Below are 14,076 nucleotides of genomic sequence, written 5' to 3'. Positions count from 1 at the left end.
ATAAGTTAGGGCGAGATGGGTTGAAGAAGTATAAAACAATCCGGATGACGCGTTGGCATTGTGGACTGAGGCGGTACCCAACAACAGAGGGAGCCGAATAGAACATTTGCCAGCGGGCGAGGATGACCCACGCCGTGTGCTGGATTCGAATGTGGCCCACTTAACGTCGGTGCAGCAGTCTCTCCCAGGCTCAGTGTCTCGGGATGATGGAACTGGTATTTTAAAACACTGTACGGTCAGGAACGCCCACGGGATGCGCCAGGGGAGGGGATTAATGCAATTTACCGTTAGCTGCAGGCCGCATGCATTACGTCATTTCGTACAAACAAGTTCTGGTGTATTGAGAATAAAGGGGATTGGGTTATACGAGTTACTTTACGAGTTAGAAGCGATGGCAAAGTTGTTGAAAATCTATTTTGTTGAATTTCAATCAGAGTTGGGCAACGTCATAAGAGTAGAAAGGAGTTTATATTACTTTAGTTTAATTTGAATTGCGTCGTAATTTATCCCTTAGTGAGATCAGTCATGGACCAAAACGACTAAAGTGCAATCAAATTTAATGAACTATATTCGAAAAGTTACTATGTGGAGCTGTCGAAACTATGAGTTGTGGAGCAAACCATTAATTAATTGGAGTGTTGAATAAAATGAAAAGTTGCGCTTATTAAATAGTTTACATTATCTAGAGATGACGTTTACTAGTGCTGTTTTGAAATTCATAAAACGTTTGTTTTTAAAGCATAAATTGAAGTTACTAATAAACGATCGACGTTAAGATCATAAAAGTTGAACAGTGAGTTTATGTTTTGACTTTTACTTTTTCGGATTTGTATTTAAATAAAAACACACTTTTATATGTGTATCATATATTATACTCGTTTGCTATAAAAATATGAGTATATAAAGATCCCAGAATAAACTGCAGCCAGAGTGACCTAAAGTAAAACTGGTTATAACCCACATATTTTTTTTAAATTACTCACATTTTTCAAATAATCTTGCCGGTTTTCCTTGAATTTAGTGATAAATCCTGCTGAATACATGCTGAAAACTCTCCCTGGAATGATGCCCGAAAACATCCTTGCACATCCTTTGTTTGATTGTGTGCAACGGATCCAGAAAAACAGCGGAATGAATAGTGTAGTGCATTGATCAATTCGGCCCCCGCCGAAGCTCGTTGGACAAGAAAATTTACACCCGTCCTGGTGGTGGCCGGTTTTGTTCCCACGCTGTTTCGGGATTATTTTTCCCACGACTTGGCTAGGTGGAGCGTCGTCCGTATGCTAAATTCTCACCTCGCCTGACGAAAGCAGTCGGAAATCCATTCAAATGAATGATTCAGTGAGTTGAGCTGAGCCGAAGAGAGAAATGGCACCGGGATGGCAATCCTTATAAAACCATTTTTCACCGCCAGCAGCAACACCACCAGCAGCAGCAACTGCAGCATCGGTTGGGCGACGGCACAACGGCCAACACTTCCGGAACAATGGCGCTGCTCCCGGACTGTCTCGTGGCGATAATCTCTCACTTAAACTCCTGCCAGGCGCTGATAAATGATCTCACTTTCATCCCTCGCGTGTCCTTTGTTCGTGCAGCCGAGCTCGGGCCCGAGCCAGCAGGGCGCCACTTCCGTCGGGAAGTCCTTCCGGTGACGCGCTGCGGACGGATGACATCGACCCGCTGAAACAGGACGCCCACAGCGGGCAAAGATGACGAGCCTGACGACGGTGGCGATGATGGAGATGAACCGTTGGCCAGCTTGTCTTTGGCCGACTTAACCGGGCTTGGCGCTAATCATGGCCATTCGTCGTCCTGCTGGAAGACGCTCCGGGGGCTGAACTAGATGGGGGACCGAAAATTGTTTCAACTGGAACGGTTGCACCACCCGCACTCCATTCCTCCGCGTTCATAATTAATGACAAATGATTAATGGAGTGTCTTAAGCGCATTGACTGTTGCTGCCGCAGGGAAGGTGTTGTATATTTTTATACTTCGTCCCGTAATCGTTGCCCCTTCCTTGAAAGGAACATCTCTGTCGGGAATGAGTTGAAGTATTTTTCATATGCAAGATACTTTTCTTTCGTGTGGTTTTTAGTTTGTTCTTTATTTGAAGGTTTTTAAATTAAGATTTGTTACTGTGCGTTCTATGGTATATGTGTGGTTATGTCTGTGTTAATTTAAAAAAAAAATATTGTTACACAAGATCAAAATCAAAATTAATTTCTTTTGTGATGTTCATTAACTTACTTGTCATCAACTGTCATTGATATCTCCTATTTAAAAACTCTTCACAACTTAAAATTATTATTAGCATTGCGTAAGTCTTTCACGATTCTATCCTTAAATTCAGTTTTTGCATGCCTTAACAGATATGTTAGAATGAAAGAAAACATATCAAAGAAAATAAAAAAACAACATCTGAATAAAGTCGAACGATCTGGCTGTATAATTACAGAAATATTTCCCCTAGAAAAACACCTAAAATAAGAATAAAAGCGCAAACATGTTTTCTTTCAACTGTTTCAAAAGAACAATCTCAAATATTCAGTTCATTCGGATTCACTTTATTTCAACCATAATTTCACATATTTCTTTCACCCTCTCTATGGTTAGCTGCACTCGACCCACTAGAGTTACGGTGTAGCGACTGCGGTTTTGCAAATGAAAAGTCTCAAAATATTACCAAAACTCTCGCTCCAACCCTGCGTCATCCTCCAGACACCACCGGCAATGGCCTTGCCACGCACTTAATTCGTATATGCTGCACAGCTCGCCTTTCTATGCTACGTTCGGTATCGACCATTTTACAAAAAAGCCACCTAATCTCTTCGCCTGTTCCTGCGTTTACCTGTCCGGTTTCCCCCTCTGTTCGGTTCTGATTAGTTTAATTTTTTTCTATCCCATTCAGTGTTTTGTTTGTTTGTTTGGTTTTATCATCAGTTTAGCCTCTTCGACCAATGATCCGTCTAATAAATGTACTTCTATGATTCATTTTAGATCTCTTTCACATTACCCGGGCATTGGATATTGTTTTCGATTTTCGCCCACTGATCCGCTACGGTTAGACTACATCAAAGGAGCTCATCTGCCGGATGGGCATGCAATTGGGTTTGTTTTCCATTCGGGTGTATGCATGCGTAGCGTTCTTATATTTGCGACCTTCGCGTTTTTTCCTTCTCCTTATGCACTTAGTTAATGACATCAACAAACGTGTAGAATTAGCTTTTTTTTTGGTTTAGTTATTCTGTTTTTTCGTTTTCCCATCCATTTACTTTTGTTGCTTAAAGGTTGGGGTTGGGTTTTCGTCTAATAGCCTAAGGACTTGTTCTATCAATTGAAATTTTGCTGCTTCCTTTTGCCGATCCTGTTCATTCATGATTCACAGCAGCCGAACGTGCAGTCGACTGCGGATTATCATAAATTAAAAAAAAAATCAATACATCTAGCCCACCGAGTGTTTGGACATTGCATATCAATTAGACGTGTTGTTATCTGGGTCGATGGCTTCGTTTTCTGTATACGCCACTTTTTCCCGCTAGCGGCAATCAAAGGTGCTCCGAAAATCGGCCAATGGAATGAGTACAAACCACAAAACAAAAGTGTTTATTTATACGCTTAGTGGCATGAGTTGAAAGTGTTGATTCGAGCCCGGGAAAGGTGCGCGCCATTTTCAGCTCATGCTCCTTCGCTGGCCACCTTTTCCCCACTCTATTCATTCTTACCAATAACGAAAGCTCTTATCAGTAACAACTATTTACATTGCATTATACTCTATTTATCATTAGCTTCCATCTTTCATCTTTCGGCTGCTTCGAACTGATTACTATAATCTCTAGGGTTTTTTTTTCGCAATGATGACTGGGAGTGTTTTGCGGATTCGAACGGGCTTATCGCTTTTCCCCTCAAACATTTCTTGTGTGAGCTGTATTTGCGTATAGAGGGAGGAAAATATTGGGGAAAATCAACACGACGGTTCAAAGGATTTGCTTGGCCGGATTTAGCTCTAAGCTGGATTCGGAAACCAATGGCTACTATGATGCACAGATCAAATGATTCGCTTCGGCAGCAATTGCACTCGACGATCGATGAAAATAAATTTAAAATTAATTATAAGCCTCACCGCGGCCAGCTCCCCTTTCCCCACTGCATCCCGCCCCAAATCGGATACTAGTAACTAATGAACGGTTAATTGATTTTCTGTCGAATAATAATTCGTCAGCGCGCGAGTCGCGGTGTTTTGCTCGTTTTTTTGCGCCTCGAAGTGGCGAAGATGGCGGAGTATCATTAGTTTCAACGAGCAAAACCAACAGCAACGACGATGGGCCAACGAGGAAGGCGAGCATATGCCAAGCGCGCCAGCAATCCGCGGATCGCGACGGCTAAAAGTCATCGATCACGACTCAATCAACGTGGGTGGGCAGCCACGGGTGGTGTTGGTGTTGGTGTCGGCGTCTGGCCCGAGCGCTGGCCCGAGCTTTGGGCGATTTATTCCAATTCCATTCCTCCCCGTCAATTGAATTAATCAATTTATCCTGTGCCAATAAACAACGGAAAGGTCGACTGAACCTGATGCCGTTGCGGTGGAGCAAGGGGCGATAAGTGGGAGGGAGCACCATAAGCCATAAGGCTTGATTTGCAAGTCACATTTGGCCGGCCAACTGGAAACAGTTGCCCGGCGGGTTCGCGCTTTCCACCGGTCGGTCTGCGAGCGGGCTCTAAAGTGTTCTCCGGTGTTTTTTTCCCCACATTTCCACAGTTTTCCCGCTCGAACGGACCCGCCTTCCACACTTCCGGCAGACAGTTGGGACACTTGGTTTCATTAAAATCGCGTAAAATGTTGCCCCCCCCCTCCCGCTCCCGCTAATGGAAAAAGCGATGCGTGCCATCAGCTACAAACGGTCGCATTCTTTCGCGTAATTTAAGTCACTTGACAATTTGAAATAATAATTAAGCGCAACACTGTCGACTGAATGATTGATATCGGCTGGTAGAACACGCCAATCGGAAAAAAACGTAGATGGCTTTGGTAAAACAAGCAACAAAAAATCAGGACAACTTGTTTGATCGAATAGTGGATGATTTTGTGCATGAAATCGTTAATTTTTTTCCCGTTTCAAAATAGTTCACCAGAGGGTGGAAATGGGTGGTTGATGATTTTTCATGTTTGCATCGCCTTACTTGCCTCGCGATAAAATCGTACGTGCGTAAAAGTAGCAAATCGACCTGTGACCGGCCAACCGTTAAGCTCCTGTTGATTAAATCAATGTTTACACACGCACCGGTTGATGAAATTGGTTCAATTTATCGCATCGTCCAATGGGCTTGGAAGGTCGTAGGGATCGCGGATGTATTATTTTCGCCGCCCAGGCACCCGGTTTGCCGTTTTTATTTTCCCACATTTTCAAACTTTTCCCCTCCAGCGGCAATCAACCATCAGCATTAACGGACCGTTTTTCTTCCGGCCAGGCTGGGAACATGCTTTTAATGTTCGTACTAGTGCAAGGGCTGGGTTGAACATTTCGGGCTAAATGCAGGCCAAATTAATTTATAGAAAAAAAAAGAAGCGGAATCGAATTGAATTTACCTATTTGTTTCAACATCCCACCTTCACCGATTCGGCCACCCGAAAGGGTATTGCCTCCCAGTCTCGACCGGGCTGCTGCCTGCATTGCATATTCATTTTAGTCTACTTCTCATCACCATCGCCATCAGCATCATCATCATCATCATCGTCATCATCATCAGCGTCATCGTCGTGTATCGACTTTGTGCATCGCGTTCAAACGCGGCGCAAAAAGCAGCACATCAAACGAAAGGTGCACCAAAGCAGCATAACTTCATTTATTCATTTTCAATTAAATTTTCGCTCACGATTTGAAGGGCGGAAGGAGGAGGGAGAGGGGGGGGGGGAGTACTCCCGAGCAATGAGTAGCATCATCTGCAGTAGCAACGGAAAGGAAAAGGGCTTCAACGCCTGCCCGCTTCGATTCCGATGGAGCGCAGCAGTTTCCGTGCCTGGGGGAATGAGTTTCCACCGCGTTCGAGCGAGTTTCCATCCCGACTGTGCATGCGGACGGTAGTGAGGGTGGGTTCGATTTTGATTTTGCATTTTTCCTCCATTTCCTCGGCAACCCGGGCACTACTCCGCTTGGCGCGTTTTCGTTAGATTTTTATTTTCCACGACCGCGTGAGTTTAAATTGCGAATGGTATTTTTCCACCGTTTTCCGCTTCGGTATGGCAGAACGGGTTTTTTATCCCGATAAACGGTAGGGAAAATGGGTTGAAAAATAAACTACACGTGTTTCACTGAACGCTAACCGACAGGGGAAACTGTCCGAACGGGTGGTTGGGATCTGTTTTGCCAAGTTCTTGTCGATTTTGCGGCCGACATGTGGGATGTTCCCGTGCTTCTTTCGCTCATTATCGGTTAAACCCCTCGCCGGGTCGATAGGGTCGTTGCTAATCGTCGCGGTTGTTTGCATTCGATCTGCTCGTGGATGCATTCACCTGCAGCTAAAATATGTATGAATTTTCGTTTTCTTTGTGTTTTTTTTCACTACCCAAAACCCGGTAACCGGTTGAGTGGTGTTTCATTTGAAGTAGAATTAAAAGAAAGAAAAAGCGAATGGAAAGAATAATCGAGTTCGATCAGCTGCAGCACGAGCTCACTCGAACGGATGACATCGTGTCGATTTCACTTTGCACGTTGCGCTCCTTTGAACCGAGCAAACACAAGTCGCTTCATTGCCGTGATTATTGAATGAGTTAAATTACTATTTGCCAAGTCCGATGCTCCACGTTTCGCCATCGAAACCGGTTGATTAGCACCAGGATCCAGGATGAAAAACAAAAACGAAATCCTTTCTCGCAAAGGGTGGGGTCGCTTTTCCGAGCAGCATTTCAATGCATTGCATGAACGCACCATGTCCGCGCTCGTGTTAGTGGTTGGAATCTGTTTTTTAACTCCCCTATACGAAGGAAACTGCAACTGAATTCGAAGCGCAGGAAAGTATTGCTCCCACGACGTGTTGGAAAAACCCGTTCCCTGTTTTTCTCCCGTTGCAAAACACTCGCCCATCATTAACGTCGTACTTTCCCGCCGCTTTCCGGCATTCACTTTGGGAATTGCATGGATTTTCTTGCCCGCCCCCTGCTGTTGAACCTCACCCTCAGTTTCTCCCCGCTCCCCGCACACCCCGCTCGCCCAGCCGATGTAGCGCCGCCGCATCATTAACGGAGTAAGTGTTGTGAGTGTGAACGAGACGCCCTTCCAATATTGCGTGGACAGAGAAAAAAAATGAAACGGGAAAAGGTGATGAGGAAAAATAAAATAGAAACAAATCGACCCAGCAGCAGTCGGGCCGAGAGTGTCAATTTGTCCCAGGACGAATTGACCCCACTGGAAGCACCGCGCCGGTGTGGTTTGATAAGATCGTCCCCGGAAATGCAGCAGCGTTGGTGGCTCCGGTTTCCATCTGGCGTTTGTTTTTTTTTTTTGTTTGCGAGTGTCTGTCGGCGCTGGCGGGGGAAGGGGCAGTGAGGTGGGAAACATCGATTCTCGTTAGCAAATGACATTCAGCAGCCCGCGGGCAGCACCTGTAGAGCCGTGTCGTCCTCGTCCATCCGCGGCCAGCAGAACTATCTTCGAAGCGCGAGCACGGAGGAGCCCAGCGCGGGCGGTGGGCTGATTGGGGCTAATGAGGGGCTGTTGAGCAGAGTGCCCATGGTGAGCAGCGCGCTGAGGAGAAGCGTCCAGCCACCCTGGAAGAATCCTTGGACGCGAGGGAATATCCTTGTGGCGCTGGATGATGTAACTGCGAATGGAAGAAGGAAGAGAATTGTTGAATGAAAAATAAGCTTACGCCATCTTTGGAAATAGGTTGAGGGTGTTGATACGAATCGTACTGTGGGGTGATTTCTGCCGTATTGAATTGAAATTGTCCTGCACTTTGAGTGGAATACACGGAACTGAAGCAGTCAGGGCTTCACTTATGTCTTCAACTATTTTTCAACCCTAAAAATAGGCTATAATCATTGTGGTACGTGAAAAGAATTTTCGCAAAGTTCAAGACTTGTTTTGGCATAGAGCTAATTTTTTCATTTCTGCCCAATTTAGACGCTTGGCTGAAATCATCAGAACCCTCCCGGCATTCGACTCCGTACATCCATTAGCTAATTTGTGCATCGAGGATAGAAAAGGGATTTTGTTATTGTGTTTCCTTTGTTGTTCGTTCAGTTTGGTGGCTTCGAACCCTATTAAGATTTATTCATTGAGCTTAAGTGAATGCTTCAATGAACAAACTTGCTACTCCTTTTTTATTCGCTTTTTGCTTGACAGGCTCAACCGAACACACGCTGGGACTTTTCTTTGGAATGAAATGAATTAGAAAAAAGCGAGCCTCATCTGCAGATAAAAATAGATAATTTGCTTCTTTCAGCTTTTCGTTGCGTCGGTGAGTATATGTGTGTGTGTAGGGTTTTTCCACTAATCCCATCCTCATCTCTCGATTAATCAATTAAAAACCCCTTTCAAGTGCCTCTCGACATCCGCAACGTTCTTATCGCTCTCAACAAGGCTTTGACTCTTTCATTTCCCGGCAAAAATAAAAACGATTCATCCTAAGCCGGCAAACACTTCTGCCCGCCAGTGGGAGCTTGATCCTGGTTTCGAGTACCTCTCCTTTTTGTGTCCAAATTTTATGAGACCTTTTCGGTGGTTCTTTTTTGTTGTCGAAAAAATGGAGCCCTTCTTCGGACTTTCTAGGCGTCATTTATCGATCTTTTAATCAGACTTTGGCTGCCGTTCTGTTTCATCTTCGATTCCCCGATGGGCTACGGTCCAAAGAAGAGCCATTTGACATGCCAGGGAAGCGATTTAAATTTAGAACTCAGCTCGGTACCGCCAAACTCACACGCGCGCGAACGGGAGCAAATAATAAAAAACCCTTCTTCCCATTAGGAAAAAGCGCGAGCTGCTACAGTGCAGCAAAACAAGGAGGCCCATCGCAAAGGGCCCTTTTTCCGAGCCGCCCGATGACACGCGGGAAAAGGATGGGACCCGCTTTCCGTTGGCAGAATTCCCGGACTTTCCGTGCTCGAGCTTTCCGCGAAGCTCCGGCAAAGAACAATGGGATGTTCTTCGTAAAGCTGTGTCGGGAGATAGGGAAAGAAAAGAAATGTACAAGAAAGGCCGCAACACGGCCGCCTTTCTGCCTTCCCGCTTCCTCGGTTGTTGACGGCACTCGAAGAAGTGCCAAATCATCCTAATCAGATTGTCGGAAAAAGCGTTATTCGGTTGATTAAGGGGGGAAAGGTGGGGGTGGGACAGGGGAAGCCACCCCGGGGGGGGGGGCCAAGCTGACGCGAAATGGATAAATTGGGTGAAGATTCTTTTCTTCTGCGCGGAGCTAGTTCGTGCCGCAGTTTGGCATCAAAGCAAATTTCGGTGAGTTTTTCCCGTTCACAGTTTGGAAGAGAAAAGAAAAAGCGACGAGAGGGTGTCTAGAGCGCACACAACACACACACACACACACACACACTCACGCATGGATGCTTTGGTTTCGCGTTTTGGTCCGATGGCATTTTCCGACCAGTCATGATGATGAGGTTGTAACTCCGTTTAGATTCTCTTTTTCCCGCTAGTGCTACCTTTACTTTCCTCACGGACTTTGGCTTTCTTAGTTTTTTCTATATTCTTTCCCACATTTTTCCCGACAGTGGGTGACCCCAGCTCAACCGGAACTAATCTAATCCACTCGAAATTGGCCCCAAATGTCCGTTTGATCATCCTTCCGGTCAGTGAAGCCGGATGTGGTAGAGGGGTGGGGGGGAGGGGGGGGGGGGGTTAGGGTAAGGACACCCAGCGAGCCGTGGTCGGTTTCTTCGGTCGTGGCGGAATGATAAATCAATTTCACCCTCGAGCTCAAGGGCCGAACCGATGGCATCTTGGAAAAACCGGCCCAGCTCCGATCCGGATATGTTGGTGCGTGCTGGAAAATATTACGACTGCTGGAGCTTCAGCGAGCCGAAGAGAAAAGAGGGGGTACGATTTCCCTTTCGAAATCGAAACGACTCGCAGCAGAAGTGTCCGGGAAAACATCTGTTGATTAGCTTTCGGGGCAGCAATTTCCCGGCCTGGCCACCGCTGATGAAGCGCTGGGGAATCAATAGAATCCTACGACTCGACATTTGCAAGAATCTTTCCCACTTTCCTCAGTTTTTCCGCCCCTCCCCTTGCCGGAGGGCAAGGTTTGTTCTGGAAAGCTTCGTAATGGCGGCGAGGCCATTAATCACGGCGCAAGATAGTGCACGTCCATTTCGTGTTTCCCCGTTTTCTGATTGAGTTTTCCTCATTTGCTGCCACAAGGGTTGCACGGTGGGCTGGAGGGGGAGAAACTCCAGCTGAGAGGTTTGTTTTTGAAGCTGCTCTAGAAACGTCTGTACGGAACACGGCGCCAATAGACAATGTGGCTGCTTAACTAGCCAAACAATGTTATCCGAGAATGGAGTGTGAGTGAGTTGTGTGCGAATTGTTTTATTACATCCTCTTTTATGCTGATAGTTGCGCCACAAGAAATTATCCAGTTGATTAAAAGAAAGAGATGAAGCTTACAGTGTCAGATTCTATAAAAACTACCCTCATTACTACCGAATATTTTTTTCCATTTGTTTTTTCCTACATTTCTCACAAAAAATAGTGAAAAGATCTATTGTCATATAAACTGTCGAGTATGTTTTATAATTAATAATGAGAATGATTTATTAAAATACCTAGCTCCAATATAGATATATAAAAAAAATATATCACAGTAATATAAACATTGATGCCTAAGCTGAACAATTCTCACACATGAAATACGACAAACGATGTTTTCCAATTGGCCCTATGTATGTTAGAATGTAAAACTATAAATAACTGCATTTTAAATTTGCTTTAGTAAAGATGAAACTTACAAAAAAGTGCAGAAAAATGAAATATTGAAAATATCTCCAAATTACCGGCATAGCACAAGTAAGAGTAGTAAAAAAAAAAAATATATATGAGTCAGGAGAAAGAAGGATTTAAACTCAATAATGAAATATACAAAATAGTAAAATATTACTCTGGTTTTTCGAGTGGTTTTGTTCTAGGTTGGCTGCATATTACGTATGATGGCTCGATGGATTCATCAGGACGGTTTTGCTCCGTTGGTTGTTCGAGCAGATAGGGGACGTATGTTCCAAATTACTTAATGCTCCATTTGGTCCCATTTAGAACCCGTTGGGCACATCAAAGCAATCCGGGTGGAAGTAAAATAGGAACCGTTTCAATCAGAAAGCAAATCCATCTTTACAGTGTCCTGACGTTCCAGTAGTGGTTTCGACCGAATTTTCTGGGCATTTGAGTTTCACTCGTGCTTTGGGTGAGGGCAGTTGCCCAAAGGACACCAAAACCCTCCAGTCCCGATTAAACACCGCAGGGGAAAAGGATGAATTTGTCCCGCGAGACCCCCCCCGGTACTCACCTCGCGCCGGAATGGGATCCCGCTGGGGCACGCCCAGCTCCATCTCGGTGTACTGCTCGTACAGTTTCCCGATGGTGGCCGTACATCGCAGCAACAGGGCGCCGCCGGCTCCCGACGGACCGCCCATGCCCGGCATCAGGCCCGAGCCGAAGTGCGAGCTCTGGAGGTGCAATCGGACCGTCAACGTGCTCGAGATCAGGTTGTCCGTGGTGGTTCGCGATTCTTCAATCGTTTTGTAGACCTGCGGGGGAAAAAAGAAGACATAAATGAGAGCGAGGTTTCAGATGCGCTGGTTTAATTTTCATAACCCCCAACAGGTTCGCACCCGGGCTCACGAGTGAAGACAAATCGATGTCAACCGAATGGAAGAGGTTCCCGATTGCCGGCGGAAAATCTAATCAAACTTCACGGCCACCCGAAACCGACCATCGCCATCGATAGACGGGTTTTACGGCTCCCAGGAGGGCGGGCCAGAACCTTCGGCCTTGCTGCAGCCCCCGCTTTCGGAGAACCCCTTCTCGTGGTTGCATAATGGAGCAAATCGTTATGAATAATATAGTCGAAGCGGACCTCCGGACACTCCGGGGCCGAAGTGCGTTGAGTTCTCAATCTCCCGGGCGCCTGACAATCCTCCAAGATTTATCGATCCCATTCACGACCATTTGTCCCACGCCGTAAGGGCAGCGGACAACGGAAGCGCCCGTGGTCGTTGTTACTTCCTCCCGGCTTTTTCGCAGCATCAAAACCAATGCCACGATCGATACCAGTGCCATCTGGTGGTCAATGTTTACAGCATCGTTTCCGATCCGCTCCCAAGCGGGAAGGGCGAGCTGGGTGGCCTTTTATGGCACAACAACTTTTTACGACCACTAGGAAGTCCTGCCCGATCGGAGGGGAGTTGTTTGTTTGTTTCCATTCGTTTCCCTTCCCGTTGCTTTACCGTTCGGTTCCGGAGGCTTCGGCTGGCAAATCTGGTGAAATATTTGCTGGGAGGGCAAAAAGGGAAGCCTAAGGAGGATTTGAATTGCAATACTGTCGCCTATCGTTCGCCTGAGAAGCCTCACCGGAAAAGCTCCATGGGATGAGCCAGTGGAAAGCGTTCGGTGAAGCTAAGCCCTGGAACAATCCTCACCGGAGGCTCATCGGTGTCTCGAGGCATGCCTGGGTCAGGTAAGGTTTTCAGCTGACTCCCTGAGCGCACGACGATGGGGAGCATAATCTCAATGAGAGAGAAATATTTATTGCGATTTTATGTTTATCGGTCGTGCTCGATAACACAATCCGATCGATTTGTGCTATCGGTGGACGAGACCGGGAGCGGAGGAGCTTGCTCCCGTCCCAAGTGATGTAGTCATAAATGTACCTTCTTTACGAGGTACTCACAGGGCAACGGAGAGGGCGTGGGCGACGGTGACCATATGTACCGAGTTTCATTGCTGGCTATTTTTATGTCATCACTCTTCGCAGCAAATGGTCCGTACCTCGGCGTTGGAGGTAGAGGCACACCAACACCAGCCCGAAAGGAAGCTCCAAGGCCGGAACCCGGAGATCATCCGGGACGGAAGAAGTGCACGGTTTCAATGCCTTAGCTGTTGCGGAACGATCCGTATCACTAAATCATAAACTTGCCGATACTTTTTATGGAGATCTCGTCGCCCCAACATCGCCATTCCGTCCTCCGGCTGGCGGAGGGGATTGGTTTATTGGGACGTTTTTCGGAAAGATTAAGAAGCAATAGGAGGCTGCCTTTTGCCACGCCACTGCGAAGCTGTTGTAATAATGGGGCAGGATTGTTTTCTTCCTGTTTCGACGCTCTTCGGATGTCGGTATTAAGAGCGTACTGCATACTTTCCTTTTGTCCCCGTTGGAAGGAAAAGTTGCTAGAAAAGGAAGTACGGATGTTTTGTTGTTGATGTTATTGCGCAAACAAACCGAGCTGAATGAGCACCTCGTCTACTGCCAGAATTTGTTGGAAGCAAAAAGAAAGTAGAAATTTATTACTTCACGATTTTGTCGATAAGCAAATAGACCAACTTTTGGCCTTCGCGAGCTACCGCAGGCGGGGTCGGAAAAGTCAAGCGTGAGGGTTGCAAAGATTTGTTTTGCGGTTGTTGAGCATTAGGTGCTGGGTTGGTCGTTAACATGAATCTTGGGTTTCGTCTTTCTTAGTGTGGGCATTATTGCCAATTTTTAAAGCTTTGATGAATGTTTTAATAAATGATGTAATCTCTCATAGGAAATCAATAAAGTCAAGCCAGTATCGACCCTTATTTACAAGAACTCAGACTTTTCCTATGATTCTAAAATTTCATCGTATATTATGTATTAGATTTCTTTTCTATAAAAATAATGTTCATGGATTAAAAAGCAGTTCCTTCATACGGAGCATGTAGTTAATTTATTTCCCATAGTTTTTTTTTATCTTTTTCATTATGCATCAGGTACAAGCGTCATTTTGAAAAACATCGGAATACACCCATGATGGTGTCGGTGTAGATTTGCTTAATGTAGTGAAAACAAGAAGATGTAGCATAGCGTTTCGTTGCTGGGTCTGATGTTGCAACTTTTCAT

General features: G+C 45.8%; 2 protein-coding genes across 2 annotated transcripts in view; both read right to left on the bottom strand.

Annotated features, from left to right (window-relative positions):
• Positions 1–7,229, bottom strand: part of LOC131260750 (mucin-2) — a 101,334-nt gene extending 94,105 nt beyond the window's left edge. Inside the window, exon 1 of the mRNA XM_058262561.1 lies at positions 7,094–7,229. Within this exon, the coding sequence (XP_058118544.1) occupies positions 7,094–7,229 (136 nt within the window). The remainder of the gene's footprint in view (positions 1–7,093) is intronic.
• A 410-nt stretch (positions 7,230–7,639) lies between these two features.
• LOC131260746 (uncharacterized) overlaps positions 7,640–14,076 on the bottom strand; it is a 106,590-nt gene continuing 100,153 nt past the window's right edge. The window contains exons 6-7 of the mRNA XM_058262553.1: positions 11,506–11,746; positions 7,640–7,815 (exon numbers count right to left, since the gene is read on the bottom strand). Coding sequence (XP_058118536.1) covers positions 7,640–7,815; positions 11,506–11,746 — 417 coding nt within the window. The remainder of the gene's footprint in view (positions 7,816–11,505; positions 11,747–14,076) is intronic.

The sequence above is a fragment of the Anopheles coustani genome, chromosome 3 (assembly GCF_943734705.1).
Source record: "Anopheles coustani chromosome 3, idAnoCousDA_361_x.2, whole genome shotgun sequence".
NCBI lineage: Eukaryota > Metazoa > Arthropoda > Insecta > Diptera > Culicidae > Anopheles > Anopheles coustani.
Note: the sequence above shows the minus strand (reverse complement) of the source record. Positions and strands in the feature narration are given on the sequence as shown.